General features: G+C 45.0%; 2 protein-coding genes across 2 annotated transcripts in view; both read right to left on the bottom strand.

Annotated features, from left to right (window-relative positions):
* LOC121874510 (low-density lipoprotein receptor-related protein 4-like) overlaps positions 1 to 2589 on the bottom strand; it is a 108499-nt gene extending 105910 nt beyond the window's left edge. Inside the window, exons 1-2 of the mRNA XM_042378664.1 lie at positions 2434 to 2589; positions 839 to 959 (exon numbers count right to left, since the gene is read on the bottom strand). Of these exons, the coding sequence (XP_042234598.1) occupies positions 839 to 942 (104 nt within the window). The 5' untranslated portion in view covers positions 943 to 959; positions 2434 to 2589. The remainder of the gene's footprint in view (positions 1 to 838; positions 960 to 2433) is intronic.
* LOC121874511 (low-density lipoprotein receptor-like) overlaps positions 979 to 25577 on the bottom strand; it is a 36466-nt gene continuing 11867 nt past the window's right edge. Inside the window, exons 2-9 of the mRNA XM_042378666.1 lie at positions 14023 to 14139; positions 11445 to 11588; positions 10644 to 10736; positions 9718 to 9856; positions 7874 to 7983; positions 5467 to 5626; positions 4957 to 5090; positions 979 to 1016 (exon numbers count right to left, since the gene is read on the bottom strand). Of these exons, the coding sequence (XP_042234600.1) occupies positions 979 to 1016; positions 4957 to 5090; positions 5467 to 5626; positions 7874 to 7983; positions 9718 to 9856; positions 10644 to 10736; positions 11445 to 11588; positions 14023 to 14139 (935 nt within the window). The remainder of the gene's footprint in view (positions 1017 to 4956; positions 5091 to 5466; positions 5627 to 7873; positions 7984 to 9717; positions 9857 to 10643; positions 10737 to 11444; positions 11589 to 14022; positions 14140 to 25577) is intronic.

The raw sequence follows: 25577 nt of genomic DNA on the forward strand, positions 1-25577 counted from the left end.
GTCTGTATCCTAGCCTAATTCTGGCCACAACTATAACACATTGTCTGGTTCTGTCCTTATGCTGGCCATACCAGTACTGCTAATCACAAAATTTGTCATAGGTATTTACTAATACTACAACTGCCAGGTCTCTCTGCATTTCTCAGTTCTTCTAGATTAGAGTTCATGATTCTGGCTTGAATGTTTTTAAATACAGCATTGGACAGGCCAAGGTCAACATTTTCTTTCTTACATGCCTCATTGGCGAGTGTATATGTCCCCATTTTAGCTGTTTCATTACGTTACTTGCATATGGTGTTCTCGGCCTGGTGAGGTGGACGGCCAATGCCACAAGTTTCCGGGAAAAAATGGCAACGTTCACCACCAAGAGAAATTTTATTTACACCTACGCGTGCACTATGACTTCCTGGACTTTGTAATAAACTTTGGGCTGTCAAAGGCAGCTGCAACAGCTGTATTTCCAAAAAAAAAAGAGAGCTTCACGAATGTCTGCTACGTTGACTCCCGTTTTCTATCCTAATCTAGTCTCCACAACTGGGTCTTTATACGCCACTTTACAGGATCGCTTCTAACACGCAGGAGTCGTCACCACTTGTGGTTAACTCAGTGTTAACTCACCTTATGCACTGCTCCCCCTCAGTCCACCATAACCAAATTATATAACAATGACAACACATCTTGTTGTCCTGGATGGCATCCCTCAGCGCTGGGTAGACAATTTCCCCTTTCATACAAGAAGGGGCTGGTGTTAGCCCGTGTAGCTGTGACAGATCTTGTTGGATGATAACAAATTATTTAAACTGGCAACAAATCATGTGTGGTGAGGCAGGGTACTCACGTGGTGTTGTCGGCAGCGAGGGTGAATCCTAGCTGGCAGAGGCAGGATTCCTCCATGTCCTTACAAGCGTACGAGCATGATAGGTTCTCACACTCCTCTCCCATCTGGCAGTCTGCTTCATCTGTTGAGTATTGTATGTATCAGCGGCAGTAAACAAGATAACCTACTTCAAAATGACCTATGGACGAATAAACATTTAGAAATAAAACTTATAAATCATTGGTCTAGTTTGTACAACACAACATGACCAAGGTGGTGTATTACTCCACGTGAGGGACACTCGTCTTACACCCTCAGCACCTGTAAGTGAGGGGGTCAAGGTCTTCAATACTGATGTACAATATTCGTGTAAATCAGAACAGTTTAGTACTCCTTACTTACATTTTACATTTCTACATAAAACATTTTTTTTTATTTATGTTCAATGTATCTAAAATCATTTGGGACGTAAGATTGATTCTTAGTGTCACCAGAGTATAGTGATCATTACTTGTGTTTAGAAAAGTTTAATAAATCAAAGGCAATAATTCACTTTCTGAAAATAATACACAATACAGTCACTTCCTGCCATTGCTACAGAACTGCTATGTATCCTGTAGAGACACACAGTTCATAATATACTTCACCAATAAGACTGCTCCTTCACACTCTGGCATTATACTTTTGCTGACATACGACACTCCCTACCACACTCACAGCTGCATCGACCACCCACCACCACAATCACTGCTCAATCTACCACCCAGTAACACAATCACAGCTTCATCTACTACCCACCACCACAATCACTGCTCAATCTACCACCCAGTAACACAATCACAGCTTCATCTACTACCCACCACCACAATCACTGCTCAATCTACCACCCAGTAACACAATCACAGCTTCATCTACTACCCACCACCACAATCACTGCTCAATCTACCACCCAGTAACACAATCACAGCTCACTGCTCAATCTACCAATACCACCACCACCACAATCACTGCTCAATCTACCACCCAGTAACACAATCACAGCTTCATCTACTACCCACCACCACAATCACTGCTCAATCTACCACCCAGTAACACAATCACAGCTTCAATCTACTACCCACCACCACAATCACTGCTCCAATCTACCGCAGTAACACAATCACAGCTTCATCTACTACCCACCACCACAATCACTGCTCAATCTACCACCCAGTAACACAATCACAGCTTCATCTACTACCCACCACCACAATCACTGCTCAATCTACCACCCAGTAACACAATCACAGCTTCATCTACTACCCACCACCACAATCACTGCTCAATCTACCACCCAGTAACACAATCACAGCTTCATCTACTACCCACCACCACAATCACTGCTCAATCTACCACCCAGTAACACAATCACAGCTGCATCGACCACCCACCACCACAATCACTGCTCAATCTACCACCCAGTAACACAATCACAGCTTCATCTACTACCCACCACCACAATCACTGCTCAATCTACCACCCAGTAACACAATCACAGTTTCATCTACTACCCACCACCACAATCACTGTAGCATCGACCACCCACTACCACTTACCCCAGCCACACTACCACTCACCATCACCCTGAAGACAATCGTGGTGTCCATCACACACTTGGCTGTGGGAGATACACTCAGTAGTCCCGCAGGTGAAGTGACCGGGACCACAGGTAACAGGACAATTGGACTCGTCTGACCCGTCCTCGCAGTCCACCTCCCCGTCACACCACTTACTGGGAGGTGGGGCGACACACCTGGCTGGGGCGTCCTGCACGACTTAGGGGAAGTGGTGAATGGAGGAGCCATGCAGAAAGGGATAGCAGAAACCGGGTTTTGCATGGGAAGAGTGGCAGTGGGAGGTGGGTAGGAGAAGGTGGGGAAGGGGTAGGGTGGAGGAGGTGGGTAGGAAAGAGGGGTGTAGGAGGTGAGGTGGGAGAAAGAGGTGTAGTGGAGGTGGGAGTAGAGAAGGGAAATTAAAGAGGAGGAGGTAGGGTGGAAGGAAGAGGTGCTTGGTGGAGGAGGAAAGAGGGTTGTGTGAGGAAGTGGAGTGAGTAAGAGGAGTGTGGAGGAAGAGGTGGTGGGAGGGGTGGAGAGGAAAGAGGGAGTGTAGTGGAGGAAAGAGGGAGTGTAGTGGAGGAAAGAGGGAGTGGAGTGGAGGAAAGGGGTGTAGTTTGAATACAAGAGTGAATTAAATTAGCAGTTCTTAAGCATACTCTTGTGTGGTGTGGTGTGGTATAGTGGTATAGTGCGGTATAGTAGCGTGGTGTGATGTGGCGTGATAGTGGAGTGTGGTGTAAGTTTTTTTTTCTTTTTACTTTTTTAGGGTATTAGCCCACCCGGGCACAGGTCACTGACCCACATCGGGGCCTGGAGGACGAAAAATAATAATAATAAAAATAAAAATAAAAATAAAAATAAAAATAAAAAATATATATATATATATATATATATATATATAATAATAATAATAATAATAATAATAATAATAATAATAATAATATATGTAATAATAATAATAATAATAATATGTAATATATATATAAAAATAGTAAAATAAATAATAATAATAATAATAATAATAATAATAATAATAATAATAATAATAATAAAAACAAAAATAAAAATAAAAATAAAAATAAAAATAATAAAAATAAAAATAAAAATAATAATAATAAAATTTAAAAAAATATATAAAATAAATAACAATTATAATAAAAGAAAATAATAATAATAATAAAAATGTATAAAAATTATAAATAACAATAATAATAATATCCCCTGTAATAATGAAGAGCCATAAATAAATACAAAAATAAAAATATCAATAGTGAGAAATGATACACTGTATGTATATTGTGTTGTCAATAGTAAGAGAAACAATTGAGACCCTGCAATTGTGTGTAAATGAGGCAGAAAGTCAGATCAGCAACCTGGGACTTGGTCACAATTTTTGTAATGACATATGGCAGTATGGTGTGGTAGTGTGGTGTGGTGCAGTGTAGTCTAGTGTGGCATAGTGCAGTGCATTGTGGTGTGGTAGTGTGGTGTAGTGTGGTATAGTGAGGTGTGGTGTGGTAGTTACATTAAACTACCATCATTACCTAGTTGAATACACCACTCAACATCTTAAAGTGACTCCTTCCAACTCAACCAATGTCCTTCTCTTAATATCCTAGACTTTAAACTTTATCTCCTAGACTTTAAACTTCATCTCCTAGACTTTAAACTTTATCTCCAAGACTTTAAACTTTATCTCCAAGACTTTAAACTTTATTTCAAGACTTTAAACTTTATCTCCAAGACTTTAAACTTTATTTCAAGACTTTAAACTTATCTCCAAGACTAACTTTATCTCCAAGACTTTAATTTTCAAGACTTTAAACTTCATCTCCAAGACTTTAAACTTTATCTCCAAGACTTTAAACTTTATTTCCAAGACTTTAAACTTTATCTCCAAGACTTTAAACTTTATCTCCAAGACTTTAAACTTTATTTCCAAGACTTTAAGCTTTATCTCCAAGACTTTAAACTTTATCTCCAAGACTTTAGACTCCTAACTTCACCCTAAGCATTTTAACATACCTCACTTTACCCTGCAACCCCTTCCATTCCTTCCTTCCCCTCACCTCACCTCCCGTTCCTTCCTTCCCCTCACCTCCCCTTCCTTACTTCCCTCTCCTCCTCTCCCCTCACCTCCCCTTCCTTACTTCCCTCTCCTCCCTCCCCACCTCCCCCTCCCTCTCCTCCCTCTCCCCCACCTCCCCTTCCCTACTCCCCTCCTCCCTCTCCCCTCACCCTCCCCCTTCCTTCCCTCCCCCTCTCCCCCTCACCTCCCCTTCCTTCCCTCTCCTTCCCACCTCCCTTCCTTCCCTCCCCTCACCTCTCTCTCCCTCTCCCCCACCTCCCCTTCCTTCCTCTCCTCCCACCTCCCTTCCTTCCCTCCACTCACCTCCCTTTCCTTCCCTCTCCTCCTCTCCCCTCACCTCCCCTTCCTTCCCTCTCCTCCTCTCCCCTCACCTACCCTTCCTTCCCTCTCCTCCTCTCCCCTTCCTACCCCTAACCTCCCTCCCTTCTCAGCCCCTTCCCTCACACCACACACACATGGCCTCACCTGGCTTATGTCACTCACCACATCTTCAGAGGGATGAGGACAGGTCGCCTCATCTTCTCCGTCATCACAGTCATCGATATAGTCACACACCCACTTATGCTCGATACACTTCCCACTCTGGCATCTGTAACCATAAGTCACTCTATGAGATAATGTATATGAGTATGCATACCAGGAGACAATGTATACTAGTAGTTAATGTATACTATAGGGTTTAATGTATATACACTCGCCCCAAAAGGTATCTTTACGGAGGGGTTTCGATGAATTTTAAAATGAACACTGCGACTCCTATTGTCTCGGAAGGGTTGCCAAAATCCTTTCTCGTCCTATGCTAACCTGAAGCTGGCCAGGACACACATAGAAGTACCTGAAATAGTGTGACCTGTACTAACCTGAAATTCCCCAGAGAACTAATAAGGCTACCTGGACAAACGTGACCTGAAACTATACATAAAATTAATAAAGTTACCGGGGACAAACTTGATACTTATACTCACTTGAACTCGTCGGGAGCACAGGTAGTGATGTTGCAATCGTGTTCGTCAGACCAATCGCCACAGTCGTTCTCACCGTCGCAGGCGTAGTGCTCCATGACACAGCGTCCCCCTGATTCACACTGTACCTGGTCGGGCGTACACGTCGTCTCGTCCGTCGTGGCTGTCGGGGAGATGCAACAATCTTAACCAATGACAAACAAAGAAAATGAGGGTAGTTTAACGTGCAGCCAATGGCAAACAAGGAAAGTAAGGGTAGCTTAATGTTCAGCCAATGACAAACAAGGAGGGTGAGGGTAGTTTAATGATCAGCCAATGACAAACAAAGAAAGTGAAGGAAGTTTAATGTTCAACCAATGACAAACAAAGAAAGTGAAGGAAGTTTAATGTTCAACCAATGACAAACAGGGAAAGTGAGGGTAGCTTAATGATCAGCCAATGACAAACAAGAAGAGTGAGGGTAGTTTAATGTTCAGCTAATAATAACAACTCAACACACGCCCATCAACACTCTCCACTAACAACACCCCATCAACACACTCCACTAACAACACCCCATCAACACACTCCACTAACAACACCCCATCAACACACTCCACTAACAACACCCCATCAACACACTCCACTAACAACACCCCATCAACACACTCCACCAACAACACCCATCAACACACTCCACTAACAACACCCCATCAACACACTCCACCAACAACACCCCATCAACACACACTCCAATAACAACACCCCATCAACACACCCACCAACAACACCCCATCAACACACTCCACTAACAACACCCCATCAACACACTCCACTAACAACACCCCATCAACACACTCCAACAACAACACCCCATCAACACACTCCACTAACAACACCCCACTCAACACACCCACCAACAACACCCCATCAACACACCCACCAACAACAACCCCACCCACCAACAACCCCAACCCAACCAACAACAACCCCAACAACCCCATCCAACCCCATCAACAACCCCATCAACCCCATCAACCCACCAACAACCCCATCAACCCACCAACAACCCCATCCCACCCCACACCACATCAACACACTCCACCAACAACACCCCATCAACACACTCCACCAACAACACCCCATCAACACACACACTCAACAACAACACACCCCATCAACACACTCCACCAACAACACCCCATCAACACACTCCCACCAACAACACCCCATCAACCACTAACAACACCCCATCAACACACTCCACTAACAACACCCCATCAACACACTCCACTAACAACACCCCATCAACACACTCCACTAACAACACCCCATCAACACACTCCACTAACAACACCCCATCAACACACTCCACTAACAACACCCCATCAACACACTCCACTAACAACACCCCATCAACACACTCCACTAACAACAGATAATAACCCCTTAATCCCTGTAACTTTCAACCTATGCTAAATAATAAGACACACAAGAAGGCCAGATTTAACAAGACGCAATGTAACTTTTAACACTAAGACAAAAATAAATAAAAAATGGTAAAATTCACACACTAAAAACAACAATAACGACAACAATATAAGATACAGGAAATACATAATAACTCTTGAAGCCAAAGAAACGGCATTCGAGGCATCATTATACTAGTAGTACAGTAACTTCAAGAGAAATCCTACACTGGTAATATTCCTTTCATGCTCATTACTAAGGCGTTCGTTCTTTTAGGCCATCGAAGACAAGGTATCTATATGAAAACTCTATCGATCTAAGTTGAAGTTATGAGAGAGAGAGAGAGAGAGAGAGAGACTGTAAAAGTATATTATTTACAGAAATTAGTTTTAACAAGATCACCTGAAATTTAAGCCCCCCGCCCCCCCCCGGTTTATTTCACCTGATAAAAATTAATCCCCCCCCCTATCGCTAGCTGAGGGGAGAGGGGAGGTGTGGTAAGGTTAGGTTAAGTTAAATTAGGTTATGTGAGTTAGGTTAGACTAGGTTAGGTTAGCATTAACATTAGGTTAGGTTAGATTAGCATTAGGTTAGGTTATGTTTGCATAAGGTTGGATTAGCTTTAGGTTAGGTTAAGTTTGCATATAGTTAAATTAGCTTTAGATTAGGTTAGCATTAAGTTAGGTTACGTTAGCGTTCGGTTAAGTTATTTTAAGTTAGCCTTAAGTTAGGTTAGTTTAGTGTTCGGTTTAAGTAACATCAAGGTGGTTAGGTTAATTTAGTGTTGGGTCAGGTTAGTATCAGGGTGGATAAGTTAGCTTCGTGTTAGGTTAGGTTAGGTTAGTGTTAGACAAGGGTGGTTAATCTTACGGTGAAATATACTAGGGGAGTTAAAATCCTCAGGTGATCCCTTTACACAACACAACACAACACACAGTACAGTATACACAGAGAGACTCACGACAATCTAACTCATCCGAACGATCATCACAGTCGAATTCCTTATCACAGACCCACGTGTGATGAATACAGTGGCCGTCCCCACACAGGTGCTCAGAGGCCGGACACGTGCTGTAACACACAACACTCATTAATAACTTCAAGTCCACATGACATGAACAATTGACGTCTGCCATCTTAATTTATTTCTGAAACCAAATACAAACAGTTCTTTTTTTTATAACCCTTGATAACTGTTCGATTTGTTTTCATGGTTAGACACAGGGTGAACCAAAACATCTAGTACACTGGAGTAACATCACAGATCATTTACAAGTATATTATGAAGTTAAAGGGTAAGAATAATCTATATTTATTTATTTATTTTTAAGTTCTACGATAAATATTTGTAAATAAGAAATAATAAAACATACAAAATCATTCTTATTTTCCATCAGCCTGTATCATAGAAGACACCGAGTCCTTCATCGGGTGTCTATAAGTCTTATTAGATCCTGTAAGATAAACAAGTGAAAATCCTATACAGAGGACTTTAAGCTCTTTGATCCTACTAAATAAATGAAGAAATAATGAGAATCCTACTTTGGAGAACGTGAACCTTTTTGATCCCGTTAGACAGACAGATAGATAGATAGATAGATGGATGAACACCTGTCCTCACCACCCACTTGACACATGAACACCTGTCCTCACCACCCACTTGACTGATGAACACCTGTCCTCACCACCCACTTGACACATGAACACCTGTCCTCACCACCCACTTGACAGATGAACACCTGTCCTCACCATCCACTTGACTGATGAACAGACCACCCACTTGACTGATGAACACCTGTCCTCACCACCCACTTGACAGATGAACACCTGTCCTCACCACCACTTGACTGATGAACACCTGTCCTCACCACCCACTTGACAGATGAACACCTGTCCTCACCACCCACTTGACACATGAACACCTGTCCTCACCACCCACCTGACAGATGAACACTTATCCTCACCACCCACCTGACAGATGAACACCTGTCCTCACCACCCACCTGACAGATGAACACCTGTCCTCACCACCCACCTGACAGATGAACACCTGTCCTCACCACCCACCTGACAGATGAACACTTATCCTCACCACCCACCTGACAGATGAACACCTGTCCTCACCACCCACCTGACAGATGAACACCTGTCCTCACCACCCACCTGACAGATGAACACCTGTCCTCACCACCCACCTGACAGATGAACACTTATCCTCACCACCCACCTGACAGATGAACACCTGTCCTCACCACCCACCTGACAGATGAACACCTGTCCTCACCACCCACCTGACAGATGAACACCTGTCCTCACCACCCACCTGACAGATGAACACTTATCCTCACCACCCACCTGACAGATGAACACCTGTCCTCACCACCCACCTGACAGATGAACACCTGTCCTCACCACCCACCTGACAGATGAACACCTGTCCTCACCACCCACCTGACAGATGAACACTGTATCCTCACCACCCACCTGACAGATGAACACCTGTCCTCACCACCCACCTGACAGATGAACACCTGTCCTCACCACCCACCTGACAGATGAACACCTGTCCTCACCACCCACCTGACAGATGAACACTGCCCTCACCACTCACCTCACAGATGAACACCCACCACCCACCTGACAGATGAACACCTGTCCTCACCCACTGACAGATGAACACCTGACAGATGACTGTCCTCACCACCCACCTGACAGATGAACACCTGTCCTCACCACCCACCTGACAGATGAACACCTGTCCTCACCACCCACCTGACAGATGAACACCTGCACCTCACCACTCACCTCACAGTACAGTTTGCTTCGTCGGATTTGTCCTGACAGTCGAAGTCGCCATCACAGCGCCACTTGGGAGAGATACAGAAGTGGCCGCTCGAACAGTTGAACTGGCCGGGGTAACAGCCACCGGGCATGGGCGGCAGTTCTGTGGAGAGCAACGCCAACCAGTGCCATTGAAACATTTATTTATATATTTTTAGTTTTATGTACAGTTGGGTGACATAATTCCCTAGACATTTGACAGTATTTTGCATGTGAAGATCATTAGGTGAAGGGGATTGGAATTTTGACATATTTTCTACTGTTTTTTCTCTGTTTTACATTTGTTTTTCTTTCTTGTTTTGTGGTGCCGACTTGCCCAGAGGTAGATGCCAGACAGTACCAAGTGTTCAGGGAATTTTGTCCACAACTGTATAACTTATATGAATTAACTATCAACTATACTTGGTGGTCACATTTTTTCGTAATAATTTATAATATAGGAAACCACCTGAAGATTAGCCCACCTAACCTTATTTCACCTGATGATTAACACCCTAACGCTACCTGGGGGTATTAGTTTTAAGGTTTGGTTGGGTTAAGTTTGTTTATATTGGGTTAGGTTAGGTTAGGATGGGTTAGGATAGGTTAGGTTAGGTTAGGTTAGGTTAGGTTAGGTTAGGATAAGTTAGGTTAGGTTAACGTTAATGTGGATAATCCTAGGGTGAAATAAACTGGGGGCTAATCTTCAGGTGATCTAAAGTAACTTGTTTCTTCTTAAGTATCTAAAAGCAGGTAGAGTGTTCAATAGAAGAGAATTGTGCCTTAATTAAGCACAGGTAGTAAGTAAGATATGAACCAAGGTATCAGTCATGTTGGTACCACTGTGAGGGTCTTCTGGTATAACACCAACACACACACACACACACACCAGAAGGGGGGGGGGTACTCACTACACAAAACTTCGTCAGAATCGTCACCACAGTCGTCGAAGCCATCACACAGTCTGCCCTTTTCGACACAACGACCACTGCCGCACATGAACTCTGGGGGGAACGACGGGTGTTAGAAGATGGTAAAGTCAAAATTTTATCAAATAACTAGGTATTAAAATTCATGAGACATTGCACCCTGAACCTATAATGTAAACAATGAGCTTAGGGCGAGACTGACTCACCTGTGAACCTATAATGTAAACAATGAGCTTAGGGCGAGACTGACTCACCTGTGAACCTATAATGTAAACACGAGCTAAGGGCGAGACTGACCTACCTGTGAACCTATAATAAACAATGAGCTTAGGGCGAGACTGACTCACCTATGAACCTATAATGTAAACAATGAGCTTAGGGGGCGAGACTGACTCACCTATGAACCTATAATGTAAACAATGAGCTTAGGGCGAGACTGACTCACCAGAACCCATATAATGTAAACACGAGCTAAGGGCGAGACTGACTCACCTATGAACCTATAATGTAAACAATGAGCTTAGGGGCGAGACTGACTCACCTATGAACCTATAATGTAAACAATGAGCTTAGGGCGAGACTGACTCACCTGTGAACCTATAATGTAAACAATGAGCTAAGGGCGAGACTGACTCACCTATGAACCTATAATGTAAACAATGAGCTTAGGGGCGAGACTGACTCACCTATGAACCTATAATGTAAACAATGAGCTTAGGGGCGAGACTGACTCACCTATGAACCTATAATGTAAACAATGAGCTTAGGGCGAGACTGACTCACCTGTACACTGGTTTGGGCTGCAGTCTACCTCATCCTCTCCTCCTGGACAGTCAACCTCCCCATTGCAGACGAGGTGTTTGTCCACGCACATACACACTCCTGTCTCGTCCCGGCACCCCAATACCTCCGGCGAGCAGCTACACCCTGCCAACACCACCGCCATTAGTTATTACACCACCACCATTAGTTATTACACCACCCTGCCAACACTACTGCCATTAGTTATTACACCACCCTGCCAACACCACCACCACCATTGTTATTGCACCCTGCCAACACCACCACCACCATTAGTTATTACACCACCCTGCCAACACCACCACCACCATTAGTTATTACCCCTGCCAACACCACCACCATCAGTTATTACACCACCCTGCCAGCACCACCACCATCAGTTATTACACCACCCTGCCAACACCACCGGCATCAGTTATTACACCACCCTGCCAACACCACCACCATCAGTTATTACACCACCTGCCAACACCACCACCATCTCATTACACCACCCTGCCAACACCACCACCATCGGTTATTACACCACCCTGCCAACACCACCACCACCATCGGTTATTACACCACCCTGCCAACACCAACACCACCACCATCGGTTATTACACCACCCTGCCAGCACCACCACCATCAGTCATTACACCACCTGCCAACACCACCACCATCAATTACACCACCCTGCCACACCACCACCACCATTCACCACCCTGCCAACACCACCACCACCACCATCAGTTATTACACCACCCTGCCAACACCACCACCACCATCATCAGTTGTTAAACCACCAACACCACCACACATTACACCACCCTGCCAACACCACCACCACCATCGGTCATTACCACCCTGCCAACACCACCACCACCATCAGTCATTACACCACCCTGCCAACACCACCACCACCATCAGTTATTACACCACCCTGCCAACACCACCACCACCATCAGTTATTACACCACCCTGCCAACACCACCACCACCACCATCAGTCATTACACCACCCTGCCAACACCACTACCATCAGTCATTACACCACCCTGCCAACACCACCACCACCATCAGTTATTACACCACCCTGCCAACACCACCACCACCATCGTTATTACACCACCCTGCCAACACCAACACCACCACCATCAGTTATTGCACCACCCTGCCAACACCACCACCATCAGTCATTACACCACCTGCCAACACCACCACCATCAGTACACCACCCTGCCAACACCACCACCACCATCAGTTATTACACCACCCCTGCCAACACCACCACCACCACCATCAGTTATTACCACCCTGCCAACACCACCACCACCATCATCAGTTATTACACCACCCTGCCAACACCACCACCATCAGTCATTACACCACCCTGCCAACCCACCACCACCATCAGTCATTACACCACTGCCAACACCACCACCACCATCGGTCATTACACCACCCTGCCAACACCACCACCACCATCAGTTATTACACCACCTGCCAACACCACCACCACCATCAGTTATTACACCACCCTGCCAACACCACCACCACCACCATCAGTCATTACACCCCCTGCCAACACCACTACCATGTCATTACACCACCCTGCCAACACCACCACCACCATCAGTTATTACACCACCCTGCCAGCACCACCACCATCAGTTATTACACCACCCTGCCAACACCACCACCACCACCATCAGTCATTACACCACCCTGCCACACACTACCATCAGTCATTACACCACCCTGCCAGCACCACCACCACCATCAGTTATTACCCCTGCCAACACCTGCCAACACCACCACCACCATCAGTTATTACACCACCCTGCCAACACCCTGCCAACACCACCCCCATCCTAACACGGAGTAACGTAAGACTGTGACTGTGTCGTCTAAGGTCAAATGAATGTCTGACCTCTTGACCTCTCACCCAAAACAAAAGGCACGGAGGATGACCCACAGGAAACGCCCCCCACCCCACCCCACCCCACCCCACCCCACCCCACCCCACCCACCACCCCCGTGTGTGTGTGTGTTTTGTGCCGGAGTTTAAAGCAGAAGGGCCAGAGCGTTCAGCAGGTACACCCCGCCTACACTTACCCCAACCAACCACAAACACGTCTGACGCCCACACTATGTCGCCCACACACTCTCTGGCCCACACTATTCCACCCCACACGTCTGACACGCCTACACTATCCCGCCCACACGTCTGACACCCACACAACTCCACATAAACGTCTGGTTCCCACAACTAACCCACCCACACACACATCCTTCCTTCCTTCCTCGCTTTGATCCACTCTCACTCTCTCTCATTTCTACTTTAAAATTAAGGTATAAGAATTCTCAATTATGTTACTATTGGGAAATATTTGAATTGAACTACAATGTAAAATTCATAAACTACTTTGACAACACTATGGAAATTACTGTACCTCTAGCAACACCCAACTATAGCAACACCCAACTATAGCAACACCCAACTATAGCAACACCCAAATCTTTTTATGTTGTTTTTTTGTTTTGTTTTGTATGGAGAAAGATGGCGTCTGTTAACTCACCCAAGTCGTGGTTAGGCGGCTGGACTCTCTTCACCTCCTTCTTCTGGCCCCAAGACACCTCAGGATTCTCGACCCCCGCACCGTAGAAGTCCTCCCTCACCTCCCAGGCCAACACTCCTGCAACACCATACATATAGGTTATACACAACACTCCTGCAACACCACACACATAAGTTATACAAAACACTCCTGCAACACCATACACATAAGTTATACACAACACTCCTGCAACACCATACACATAAGTTATACACAACACTCCTGCAACACCACACACATAAGTTATACACAACACTCCTGCAACAACACACACGCACACAGGTTACATAAAAGTCATCCCCCCGGTGTGTTCAGTTATCAGGTACAGTACACGTCACGAGGCTGTCACACACGTACACAACTGTCGTGGTTTGAGAGCTTCAAGACTCATCTGGTGTAGTGGTTTAAATCGGTTGGGTTGGGTTGGCTAAATTACCTTGTGTCACCAGGTCTTGGCTCATCGGATCACCTGAGGATTAGCCACCCCAACTTATATCCACCTTTAAGCTTAACCCCCCCCCAACGCTACCTAACCTAACCTAACCTTAACCTAACCTAATAATTATTAGGTAACATTAGGATTTAAGCATCAACTGAGAGAGAGAGAGAGAGAGAGGGGGGGTGGGGGAGGGGGGAGGGGTGGGAGGGGTGGGGAGGGGGTGGGAGGGGAGTGGGGAGGGTGGAGAGGGGTGGAGAGGGGTAGGGTGGGAGGGGGTGGGGTAGGGGTGGGGAGGGGGTGGGTAGGGGGTGGAGAGGGGTGGGAGGGGTGGGGAGGAGTGGATGGGGACTATTTCTAGGTCATTTAATATATAGGTGCAGGTGACAGGTGGAGGAGACAGGTGTAGGAGACAGGTGGAAGACAGGTGCAGGAGACAGGTGCAGGAGACAGGTGAAGGAGACAGGTGTAGGAGACAAATACAGGAGACAGGTGCAGGAGACAGGTGCAAGAAATATTTACTTGAAACACCTCTTGGACTTTGTGATAGTTCGTGATTGCTTAACCATGATTTAACTCAGAGATCCATTTTACACGTATTTTAATTTATTTATTTTTCACTTTTTTTACTTATTATTTTAAAACAAGTTTGTGTTTAGTAGAGGATCACCTGAAGAATCTCCACCCCAGCTTATTTCACCTAAAGTTTAACCACCCTAAGGCTATTTGGGGGTTAGGTTAGGTTAGCGTTAGATTAGGTTAGGTAAGATTAGGTTAGGTTAGGTTAGGTTAGGTTAGGTTAGGTTAGGTAAGATTAGCTTAGGTTAGGTTAGGTTAGCATTAGGGTGATTATCTAAGTGAAATAAGCTGGGGTGGAGATTCTTTAACCATTTTCATACAGTGGCAAAAATTATGATAAAAAAAAATTTAGTTTGGAGGCTTGTGATGTTTCCTGAAGTACCGGGTAATGTAACAATAATTCTCAGTAAAATATATAATGTCTCTCTCTCTCTCTCTCTCTCTCTCTCTCTCTCTCTCTCTCTCCAAGCGAATGATAGTTACTAGGAAATGAGAATATAAAGATGAGAGGGAGAAATGATTAGTAATTTAGGAGATGAAAGAGAATGATAACAGAAGAAGAACAACAACAAGTAGAAGAAAAACAAGAACACGAAGCACCTAACCTAACCTAACCTAAACTAACCTAACCTAACATAACCTAACCAAATTCCTCCACAGGTAGCGTTATGGTGGCTAATTTGATCTAAGGATAATAACAGGTCGAGAAACACTATGTATACACTATGTAGATGAGGGGTACAGTGTGTTAAAGATCTGACACACACACACACACACACACACACACACACACGTTCACCTTAACGCTATTGATTATACTCCGTCAGACTGTGTGTGTGTGTGTGTGTGTGTGTGTGTGTAAGAGCATGTACAGTAGACACACTCACTGCGGTGTATCGTGAAACACCTGTAACTACCAACTTATATCACCTGTATGGCGTAGAGAGACAGACAGACAGACAGACACAGAAACAGACAGACAGAGAAAGACACACACACACACACACAGATCGACAAAGAGAGAGACCGACAGAGACAGAAACAGACACAAGAGAGAAGAGTGTGTGCGGCAGTACAGTGAGAGGAGGAGGGACAGTAGCACTAGTCAAGGCGGGGGATGCGGGTCATATTTCCTGAACCAGAAGGTGGTGGGTCCTCCCCCTTCCCTCCCTCCCCTCCCTCCCTCTCTTGAACACTATGTCCTCGACTGTGTGAAGATAGAACCTTTTAGGGACAGGTCCAAGCACACTGTGTGTGAAATGGTACAACACTTTATCTCTAATGCCAAGATAGCCGACATATTAAGATTGTATCCACCTTTTTGCACTTAGTAGCTATATCAGTTCCCATGTATAGAACCAAACACACAATATGCCAGAATACCTCTCACGCAAATGTGAATAACAAAGTGTGCGGCCAGACATACTGCCTCACACTCCTGTACTCACGCAGCTGTGAATAAGTTACCCATTATGTACAGAATTAAACAAAGAATATTTGGAATACTCTGTAACAATCAATACCATAATATCCTAACCACGGGGGTTAGTTATACAGACCCTTTGTGAACTCTACTCTGTAATCCTTTTGCGCTACCGCTCACAGGATGAGTATAGGATGCACAATAAACTAGCCGCTGTAAGTAGCAAAATTAAATAAATTAATCTCCCTCCCTCTTCCCCAACCCTCCCCCCCCCCCGTGCCAATTAACCAACACCCCTCACCAACACTAGTCATCACCTACAGTCAGTCACCACCAACCCTCACCAACAATCACCAACACTACAACAATAAAGTAACACCTCTCTCTCTCACTGTGCTGATGAAGAAGAATGGGGACAGATCAAGAGTGCCATATTAGGAGGGGCAGCTGAGGTGTGTGTGTGTGTGTGTGTGTGTGTGTGTGTGTGTGTGTTACAAGAATATTAGAAGGAAAGTCAAGCGGTAGAGGTCGTCACTAACTTATGAAGAAGGGAACTGAAATGGTTGAGAAAAGGAAGAGGAAAAATACTTAAATAGACAGACAAAAATAAAAGAGAGAGAGAGAGAGAATATATTACAAACAACAACAATAATAATAATACACCAAGTGCCCAGCCCTCAGTGGACTTAACCCCTGTATCTCACTCGCGCCAGACGTGTTGAGTGAGCTCTGTTAATTACCTCCTATATTCTCTTATAAAAGGAGCAGTTGTTGTCTATCGGTTAATTCGTGTTATTTGGGGCCACATCAAGGGTAATAACTCTGTTGTATTCTCCTGGAGCTTGTTAGGGCCAATACCGTCACCCCAATAACACTGTACTACCAGGCATTACAGATGGCAGTTATAATCCCAGGACGTGTAGTATATCCCAATATGGAAGTGATTGAAGAACAGTACAGGGGCTGGACGGGGGCAGATACCATATTACCGAGAGAACTGTAGGAAAAATAGAGACAGTATTCCAGGAACAAGAGAATATGTTCAGAAAAGACAGTTAATACGTGGTTCGACTTTCTACGTTAATAACATGAATGAAAATTGTCCGTAGAAGGGAAAGAATCCACGACATTCATGGATCTAGAATAAAAGCATGATAGAAAAGTTAAAGAGGTGACGTGGGAAGTATTACACAAGTACAGTTGCCTCAGAGTTCCTTTACCCCTCTACTAGAGTAAACCGATGAATGAACCAGTAGTAAGTCCTGTAACGATGGAGCTGATTGGTGGATATGATTTCTAGACGTAATTTCGCTTGACAATAATGATAAATAGATGTTTTGAATACTTTTATTTTCTTTTTACGCAGCACCTACAGCACTATTGTTAATAAAAATCAGTACTAATAAATTGTAATATACGCTATCAGGATTATACGCCATCTTAAGAAACTAGGGGAATATACGCCGGTGTGGGTTTGGTATTTCTTGGTACAGCACCCGGGTAAGGCCAAAGTACCCACACACACACACACGCACACACACACACACACACACACACACACACACACACACACACACACACAGTCCTTGACCAAACATTGCTCATCTATACTGTCTCTTTATGGGAACCTGATAAATGAGCGCCTTAAATTCATACAAGACACTTCAGTTACTATGACGTGCGACACATATCAGCCATCGTGTTTGGTGTCACTGATTTAGGAGATTGCACCTTTACATTAACGATATTTTCATATTTCCTCGTCTCATCTACCCCTTCATTAACCCTCTCCCTCACACATATTCTCTCCCCTTTGCTCCCTTCTCTATATTTCTCTCCATCCATCTAGCTATCTATATCTATCTAATCACCCCTGCCTCAATCTACCGTTCTATCAATTAGTCTACCTCTATCAATCTATTTCCAGATATTTACTTCGTATGTCTATCAACTAACCACTCCATATCTGGTGCGTCGTGTCTCACTGGCGACATATATTCCTGGAAATGTTGGACAATGATGCGAACTGTTGTTACCTCGAAGCAAGACCTCATACATTACAAACTATATCTTGTTGCATTACTAAAGATATTATAAATTATGACCAAGACCCATAAGATACAAGCTCGGGTGCACGTAGTTTTGGGGAAAGGATTCATTAATGTTAGTTCAGGCCAGTTTATTACTTCCACTGAGGGGATAATCCATTACCTGTTTATAAATCCGACTGATATTTGTATAGTAACTTGTCGGGTTTATAAGAACTTTTATCTAAGACAACTTGTACCCAACTGTAACTACTCGTACCTACTTTCAAGACTTTTTTTACCCAAAGAAAATATAATCTTGTAAGTTAATAGTGTCTTCTTACACACTACTACTACTACTTTGCTGTCACTCGGAATCGAGTATAAAGATCATCCAGCTATGATACAATGATATAAGTTATTTAGGATGTCACCTTCGCTGGTGAGTTCTGAGGTGAGTAAATATGCCGATACGGGTCCGGCAGAGTAGAGGGCTACATCTAGTGCGGGAGGGGCGGCGACAGCGTCTTTCCGGCGTTGGTGCTTGTCTGCCTTGGTATGCAGTCGGGCTAATTCGAAAGTATTGACACCATCTTGTGTGGTGCTCCTCCAAGCACTATGATGTGGAGTAATCGTCTTCAAGGCGAGGGGGTCGATTTGGCACTTTTCAGCTTTGTCTTAAGACTATCCTAATACCTTTTCAGTTGCCCGCCAGCGTTAAGTTTACCATTCATAAGGTGGCTGTAAAGTAGTGCTTTGACAGTCTACTGTCGTCCATGCGGATAACATGGCCAGTCCAACATAGTTGTTCATGGATAATTTAATATGCGACTTCAAACTGAAGACGAGGTCAGTGCACCAAATCTACTATCTTTTGTTTACATGACACCACTTCAATTGACAACATAATAACGAAATCTTGTAGATCTTTATGAGATGCAGAGAGCAGCACGAGGTATCACCCAGCACCCTCACCTAATACTAACACAACATGCCTCTTCCTCAACACGGGAGCTGTGTTATTAAGAACGATAATTTATGTCCTGCTACTAAGTTAAGGATTACCATTAACCAACTAAATGAACACATCCTCTGCCGACAGCTCGTCACCATTTTTCTCACGTGATATCATGGACCACTGTGTCGAGGCCTTTTGTAAGCCAATCGTTACTATCAGTGCAATTTCCACGAGTTACCCTGGTCGGGATATTGTCACTTAGGTAGATAATTAACCAAGATGTCACCTGAATATGTGTCACTTAAACTGCACATCATGTGGTCGGTGATTACTTACATGTGGTCTGTGATTACTTACATGAGGTCTGTGATTACTTACATGTGGTCTGTGATTACTTACATGAGGTCTGTGATTACTTACATGTGGTCTGTGATTACTTACATGTGGTCTGTGATTACTTATATGTGGTCTGTGATTACTTACATGTGGTTTGTGATTACTTACATGTGGTCTGTGATTACTTACATGTGGTCTGTGATTACTTATATGTGGTCTGTGATTACTTACATGTGGTCTGTGATTACTTACATGTGGTCTGTGATTACTTACATGCTCACTCATGCTCTAATGTTAATAAATACACTGAGAACGATGACTTAACCCCTTAAAAACGATTACTAAAGCCCTTGAATACGATGACTTAACCCCTTGAACACGATGAGTTAACCCCTTGAACACGATGACTTAACCCCTTGAACACGATGACTTAACCCCTTGAACACGATGACTTAACCCCTTGAACACGATGACTTAACCCCTTGAACACGATGACTTAAATCCTACAAAAAATTATCTAATTATGCAATGATTTTTCACTACACCCACCCACCTCTACGACTACTTTGTTGCCACTCAGAATCGAGTATGACGATCATCCAGCTTTGATACAATGATATGAGATATTAAGGATGTCACCTTAGTTGGTGAGCTCTGAGGTGACTCGAGAGGCCGATATGGTACCAGCAAGGTCGTCCACAGATGTTTAACGAGCATCTAGCGTGGTGGTGGCGGCGGCAGCGTCTTTCTGGGTTTGGCGCTTGTCTGCCTTGGTATGCAGTCGGGCTAACTCGAAAGTATCGACACCGTCTCTTGTGGTGATCCTCCAAGAATTACGGTGTGGAGTGATCGTCTCCCTGGTAACAGGGTCTAATTGGCACTTTTTCAGGTTTGTCTTGAGATTGTCCTTATTCCTTTCCCGTTGTCCGCCAGCATTACGTTTACCATTCGTTAGTTAGATGTAAGGCAGCTGCTCTGGCAGTCTACTGTCGTCCATGCGTAATTGTTCTTGGATAATGGCAGCCTCGATGATCCTACAGTTGGTGTCAGTGAGAATGCTGACATTTGTTCTCTTGTATTCCCAGTGAACTCGGAGTTAGGAACGTAGAATACGTTGGTGAAACTTTTCAAGTGCCTTGAGGGAGGTGCCTCCTGTATGTGACACATGTCTCGCTGCCATATAGCATGGTGGGGAGGACCATTGCTCGATATTCGTACAATTTTGTACAATAGATACTTTTAGCCCACTGCAGCTGAAGACATGGGTACGGCGTCTGCCAAAGGCTTGATCTGTGCAACTGATCCAATGTTGAGTCTCTTCATTGGTGTCTGCAGTGGTGGACAGGTGGGAGCCAAGGTACTGAAAGTGGGTAACATTAAAGAGAACTGGATGGATAGTGGAGGTGTGGCTGAACCAGGGGCAGGCTGAAAGAGAATCTGAGTCTTACGTACATTCACCTCAAGGCCGAAGTGTGCATAGGCATCTGCGTAGGTGTTTAGGATCTCCTGTAAGTCGCGTTTAGTGTGAGCGACAAGTGTGTGTGGTCGTTTGCATACTGAAGTTCAGTGATGGAAGCGACCGACACCTTTGTTCCTGCCTGGAGTCGTTTTATGTTGAAGAGTCCCTTCATCCGGTACTCGATGTCCACCCCACCGGCAAATTTGGCACTGGCGCGAGTAAAGAAGGCATCCAAGTTGGTGCCAGTACACATCCTTGTTTTACCCCAGTCTGGATGGGGAAGAACTCAGACTGGGTGCCATTGTGCATGTCACTGCCGTTCATGCTATCGTTGAGTTGCTTCACAATGGCAATTAATTTTGGTAGGCAATCAAAATGACTGAGGGTCCACCAGAGGGCTTCCCTTTTGACCGAAGTCGAAGGCATTAGTAAGGTCAATGAAGGCCATTTACTAGTCACGACGCTGTTCTTTGCACTTTTCCTTTATCTGACGGGCAACAAAGATCATGTCAGTGGTGCCACGTGATGGTTTAAAGCTACATTAAGATTCTGGGAGGAAGTTTTCTGGCCCAGGAAAAAGTCTGTTGAGTAAGACTCAGGTGATAATCTTGCCAGCTACGGACAGCAGTAAGATCCCACGGTAGTTGCCACAGTCTGACCGGTCTCCCTTGTTCTTGTAATCATTGACGATGGAGGCGTCTTTGAGATCTTGGGGGGGGGGGAGGGGGATTTCATCCTTTTCCCATATATTCTCCAGGAGAGAGTGGAGATGGCTGGTAAGCAGACGTCCTCCTGCTTTATACAGCTTGGCTGGGATTCCATCAGGCCCTGTGGCTTTGTTATTTGTCATCTGTTTAATGGCAGTAGCTACATCATCCAGGGATGGAAGATGGCTGAGTTGGTTCAGCTCTCGGTGCTGAGGGACCTCCTGGGTAGTCAAAACATCCACATCGGTGTTTCGGATGAGCAGTGAATGGTAGTGCTCTTTCGAGTACTGAAGGATGGCTTTTTCATCTTTAATTAGGGAGTTCCCTTTGGATGAGATGAGCGGAGGGGGGCCATGCCATGAGTAGTTGGGCCATATATTGCTTTAGCAAAATTGAAAAGTTCACACATGTTGTGTTAATCCGTAAGTTTTCGCATTTCACACGTTATATTTTTCCATCATTTGTTTATTAGTTTGTGAAGTTCATGCTGGGCCGCCGCTTTCTTCTCGTGGAAAGTATCAGCTTTGTTCTGAGACTTAGGATTTTCTGCCAGTCAGTGAGAGCAGCACGTTTACTCCTGACGAGTATTTCAATTTTCAGGTCGTTTTTATCAAAACAATCCTGGTGTTTTTATTTTGATCTGGCCGAGGGTCTCGTTGCAGGTTTTTGTGATGACAGCTTTCATTGGACCTCTTCGGCAGTCGGATTTTGGTTTTGTTGTCGGGTTGTTTATCAGCTCATCGTTGAGCTGCTCTCTGAAAGCATGTGTTGCCACTGGATCTTCCAGACAGTAAAGTCTCTTCTAGAGGCTTGTTGCCTTCGCCGTTTTGGGCTGACGTGAAAGGAGACTTTGGTTCTGACGAGCCGATGATCTGTGTCGCAGTGGTCTGAGCCAAACATGGCTCGGGTGATGAGGACATCTCGGTGATCTCTTTCTCTGACAACGATATAGTCAATGAGATGCCAATGTTTGGATGGTGGGTGTTACCAAGAATCCTTGATCTTGTCGGCCTGCCTAAAAAAGGTTGTGGTGATAGTGGGGATGTGTTCAGCACACGTGCTGAAGAGGAGTAGGCCGTTGGGATTACACTTCTTGCCTACTCCGTTTTTCCCTCTGGTTCCTTGCCATATGTCAGCATCTCTGCCAACTCTGGCATTGAAGTCACCAAGGAGCACAACCTTATCTTCTCTGGAGACAGAGGATAGCACTTTGTTAAGGTCGGCATAAAAGGTCCCCTTGATGTTATCCTCTGCATCCAGTGTCGGGGCGTATGCACTGACATGAGTGATTCAGTGGGACTCAGAGCGTCATAAGACACTCGTTGATCCCAATAGGCATTTCATTTAGCCTGTGTAAGATGCATTGGGGAATGGCAAATGCGGTTTCTCTCCACACCAGGCTTACCCTTCCAGAAGAAAGCCGGAACCCATTCTGTGAGTCGACCCTCGTCTGGGAGCCGGGACTCACTAATGGCTGCCATGCCATGTCAATGTTATACCTAGCCAGATTCTTTAGCCACAAGGTCAGTTCTTTCAGGACGCTCATTTGTGCCAGTATCCAGAAGGGTCCTGACATTCCATGCAGAGACCATAAGGGGTTGTTTAGTTTGCTTTTGTTTTGAACTGAGATTATAATTGTGTTTTCAACTGCATGAGGGTGTTCTTACTGGGTGCAGTTGTCCAGTCATGTTGGTTCTTTAGGGCTTTTGGGGGGATAGGGGTTTTGATGATGAAAAGTATGTGTGCAGGATGATGGCTGCACGTGAGTTGATTTAAGTGGTGAGGCAGGAGCATAGGATGCAATCACACATCTTGGCTCTCCCTTTTCCTGGTCCAGTGGTACAGGTAGTTGCAACGATTGGGGAGAGGGAGAGTTGCAATGGACTGCCAATAGCCCAGTTTGTTGGGTCTCACCTTAATAGCCTGTCCATCATGCATTGCCTTCATCTGCCGGTGTAGTCGCTGGGTTCCACCGCTGGGGTTTTAATGGAGCTCTGTAAGCATGTCTGCCACAGATTTTTCATTCGGGGTTTACTCCCGTAGCCTTATACCTACCAAGGTTATTCTGCAAGGCAGTGGGGCAGTGGTTGGTGGGTGTCAGGGCGTATCCACTTGCCAGTATGCACATGCACCGTCCCTCTGGGGTCCACTGCTGCTTCGACATCCCCTGCTGGTTTAGCCTAGGTCCGCGAGGCACCCAGTTACCGTGTGTGGCCACTAGGAGGCACAGCAGGAGTGTTGATGGTGAAGAGACTGTGTACTGGCAGAAGAAGAATTACACAAGGTTGCTTCCCTGTTCGCCACGAGAGCTAACCAACGGCAGTAGCTGAAAGCGAGAGTAAGCAAGCAGTGTCTGCACCTTACCCGTAACATAATGCTACATTACACCACCTTGTGCGAGCACAGACACTTAAGATCAACAACACCACGTGGAAGCTTCAGACACTAATTAACTTATAATATGTTAACCTCAGGATTCCTCTCCTCGTACTGAAACTTTTTGTCACCATTTGTAATTCATATCATTTCTGTCCAGTGTGTATGGTCAGCCTTTAACTCTCAGTGAACTATTACTTGTTATTATAATTATGAAACACACATCCACACACATAAAAACATCCCCTCATGCACACCCGCACACCTCCGCAACATGTATACCCCCAACCTTCCACAGCACCCACCCTCCTAATATACAAACAACCTCACTCATACACATCTCTCTCTCTCTCTCTCTCTTCAGTCCCCATGGAACAAGGACGTACTAATAGGCCTTGCTTACGCAGCTGCCAGGACCTTCCCCCATCTTCTCCCACCAACAATACAGTACACAGGTTGACGATCAACTTATTGGTATACAAAGGTGACAATTTCAAAATGGAAATAATGCAAACAAATGTTATGAGTGACAAGACCAGTGTCCCTCGGTCAGTGGTCACGGTCCACCACCAGATGAGGTAACTAGACTCAGCTACTGTATACTAGAAGAGAAATGAGAACTCTGAGCCACGCCAGATAAGAAGTTAGATTTCCTTACTACAACAGATGAGAAACAAAAACTCTCCCTAACATCTTGTGTGAGCTTAGAGACCCATCAAGACCACGTGATGGGTGTTAATCATGTGCAAACTGTGACCAGCGGGAGGGACGTAGTGACCAGGACAGCACCTAGGTACGATCACCGTGGGAAGGCGCCGCTAACAGCTACACAGTTCACGAGACCCTCCGCCCTTCACACACACTCTGAACAACACCAGATAATAGATTTAACTCGTTCACTTTATTTATTCGTCTAATTTTTGTCCTGAAAACTTTTGTTAATCAAGTGACTTACTCCCTACTTTCACCATATGTAACTTTTATCACCTCTATTGTCTGTATGTCTTTAAGCTGTCATGTTCCTTCAAAAAAGCTTTACTTATTATTACACATACACACCTCTTCCCACACCCCTACATCCACACAACCACCCACACCCCCACACAAGCATCACACCACACACAAACACACCTGGCGGCTAGGGTGACGCAGGGCTGGTGGCTAGGGTGACGTAGGGCTGGTGACTAGGGTGACGTAGGGCTAGTGGCTAGGGTG

This window comes from Homarus americanus, unplaced genomic scaffold (genome assembly GCF_018991925.1).
Source record: "Homarus americanus isolate GMGI-L3 unplaced genomic scaffold, GMGI_Hamer_2.0 scaffold11794, whole genome shotgun sequence".
In the NCBI taxonomy this organism is placed as follows: domain Eukaryota; kingdom Metazoa; phylum Arthropoda; class Malacostraca; order Decapoda; family Nephropidae; genus Homarus; species Homarus americanus.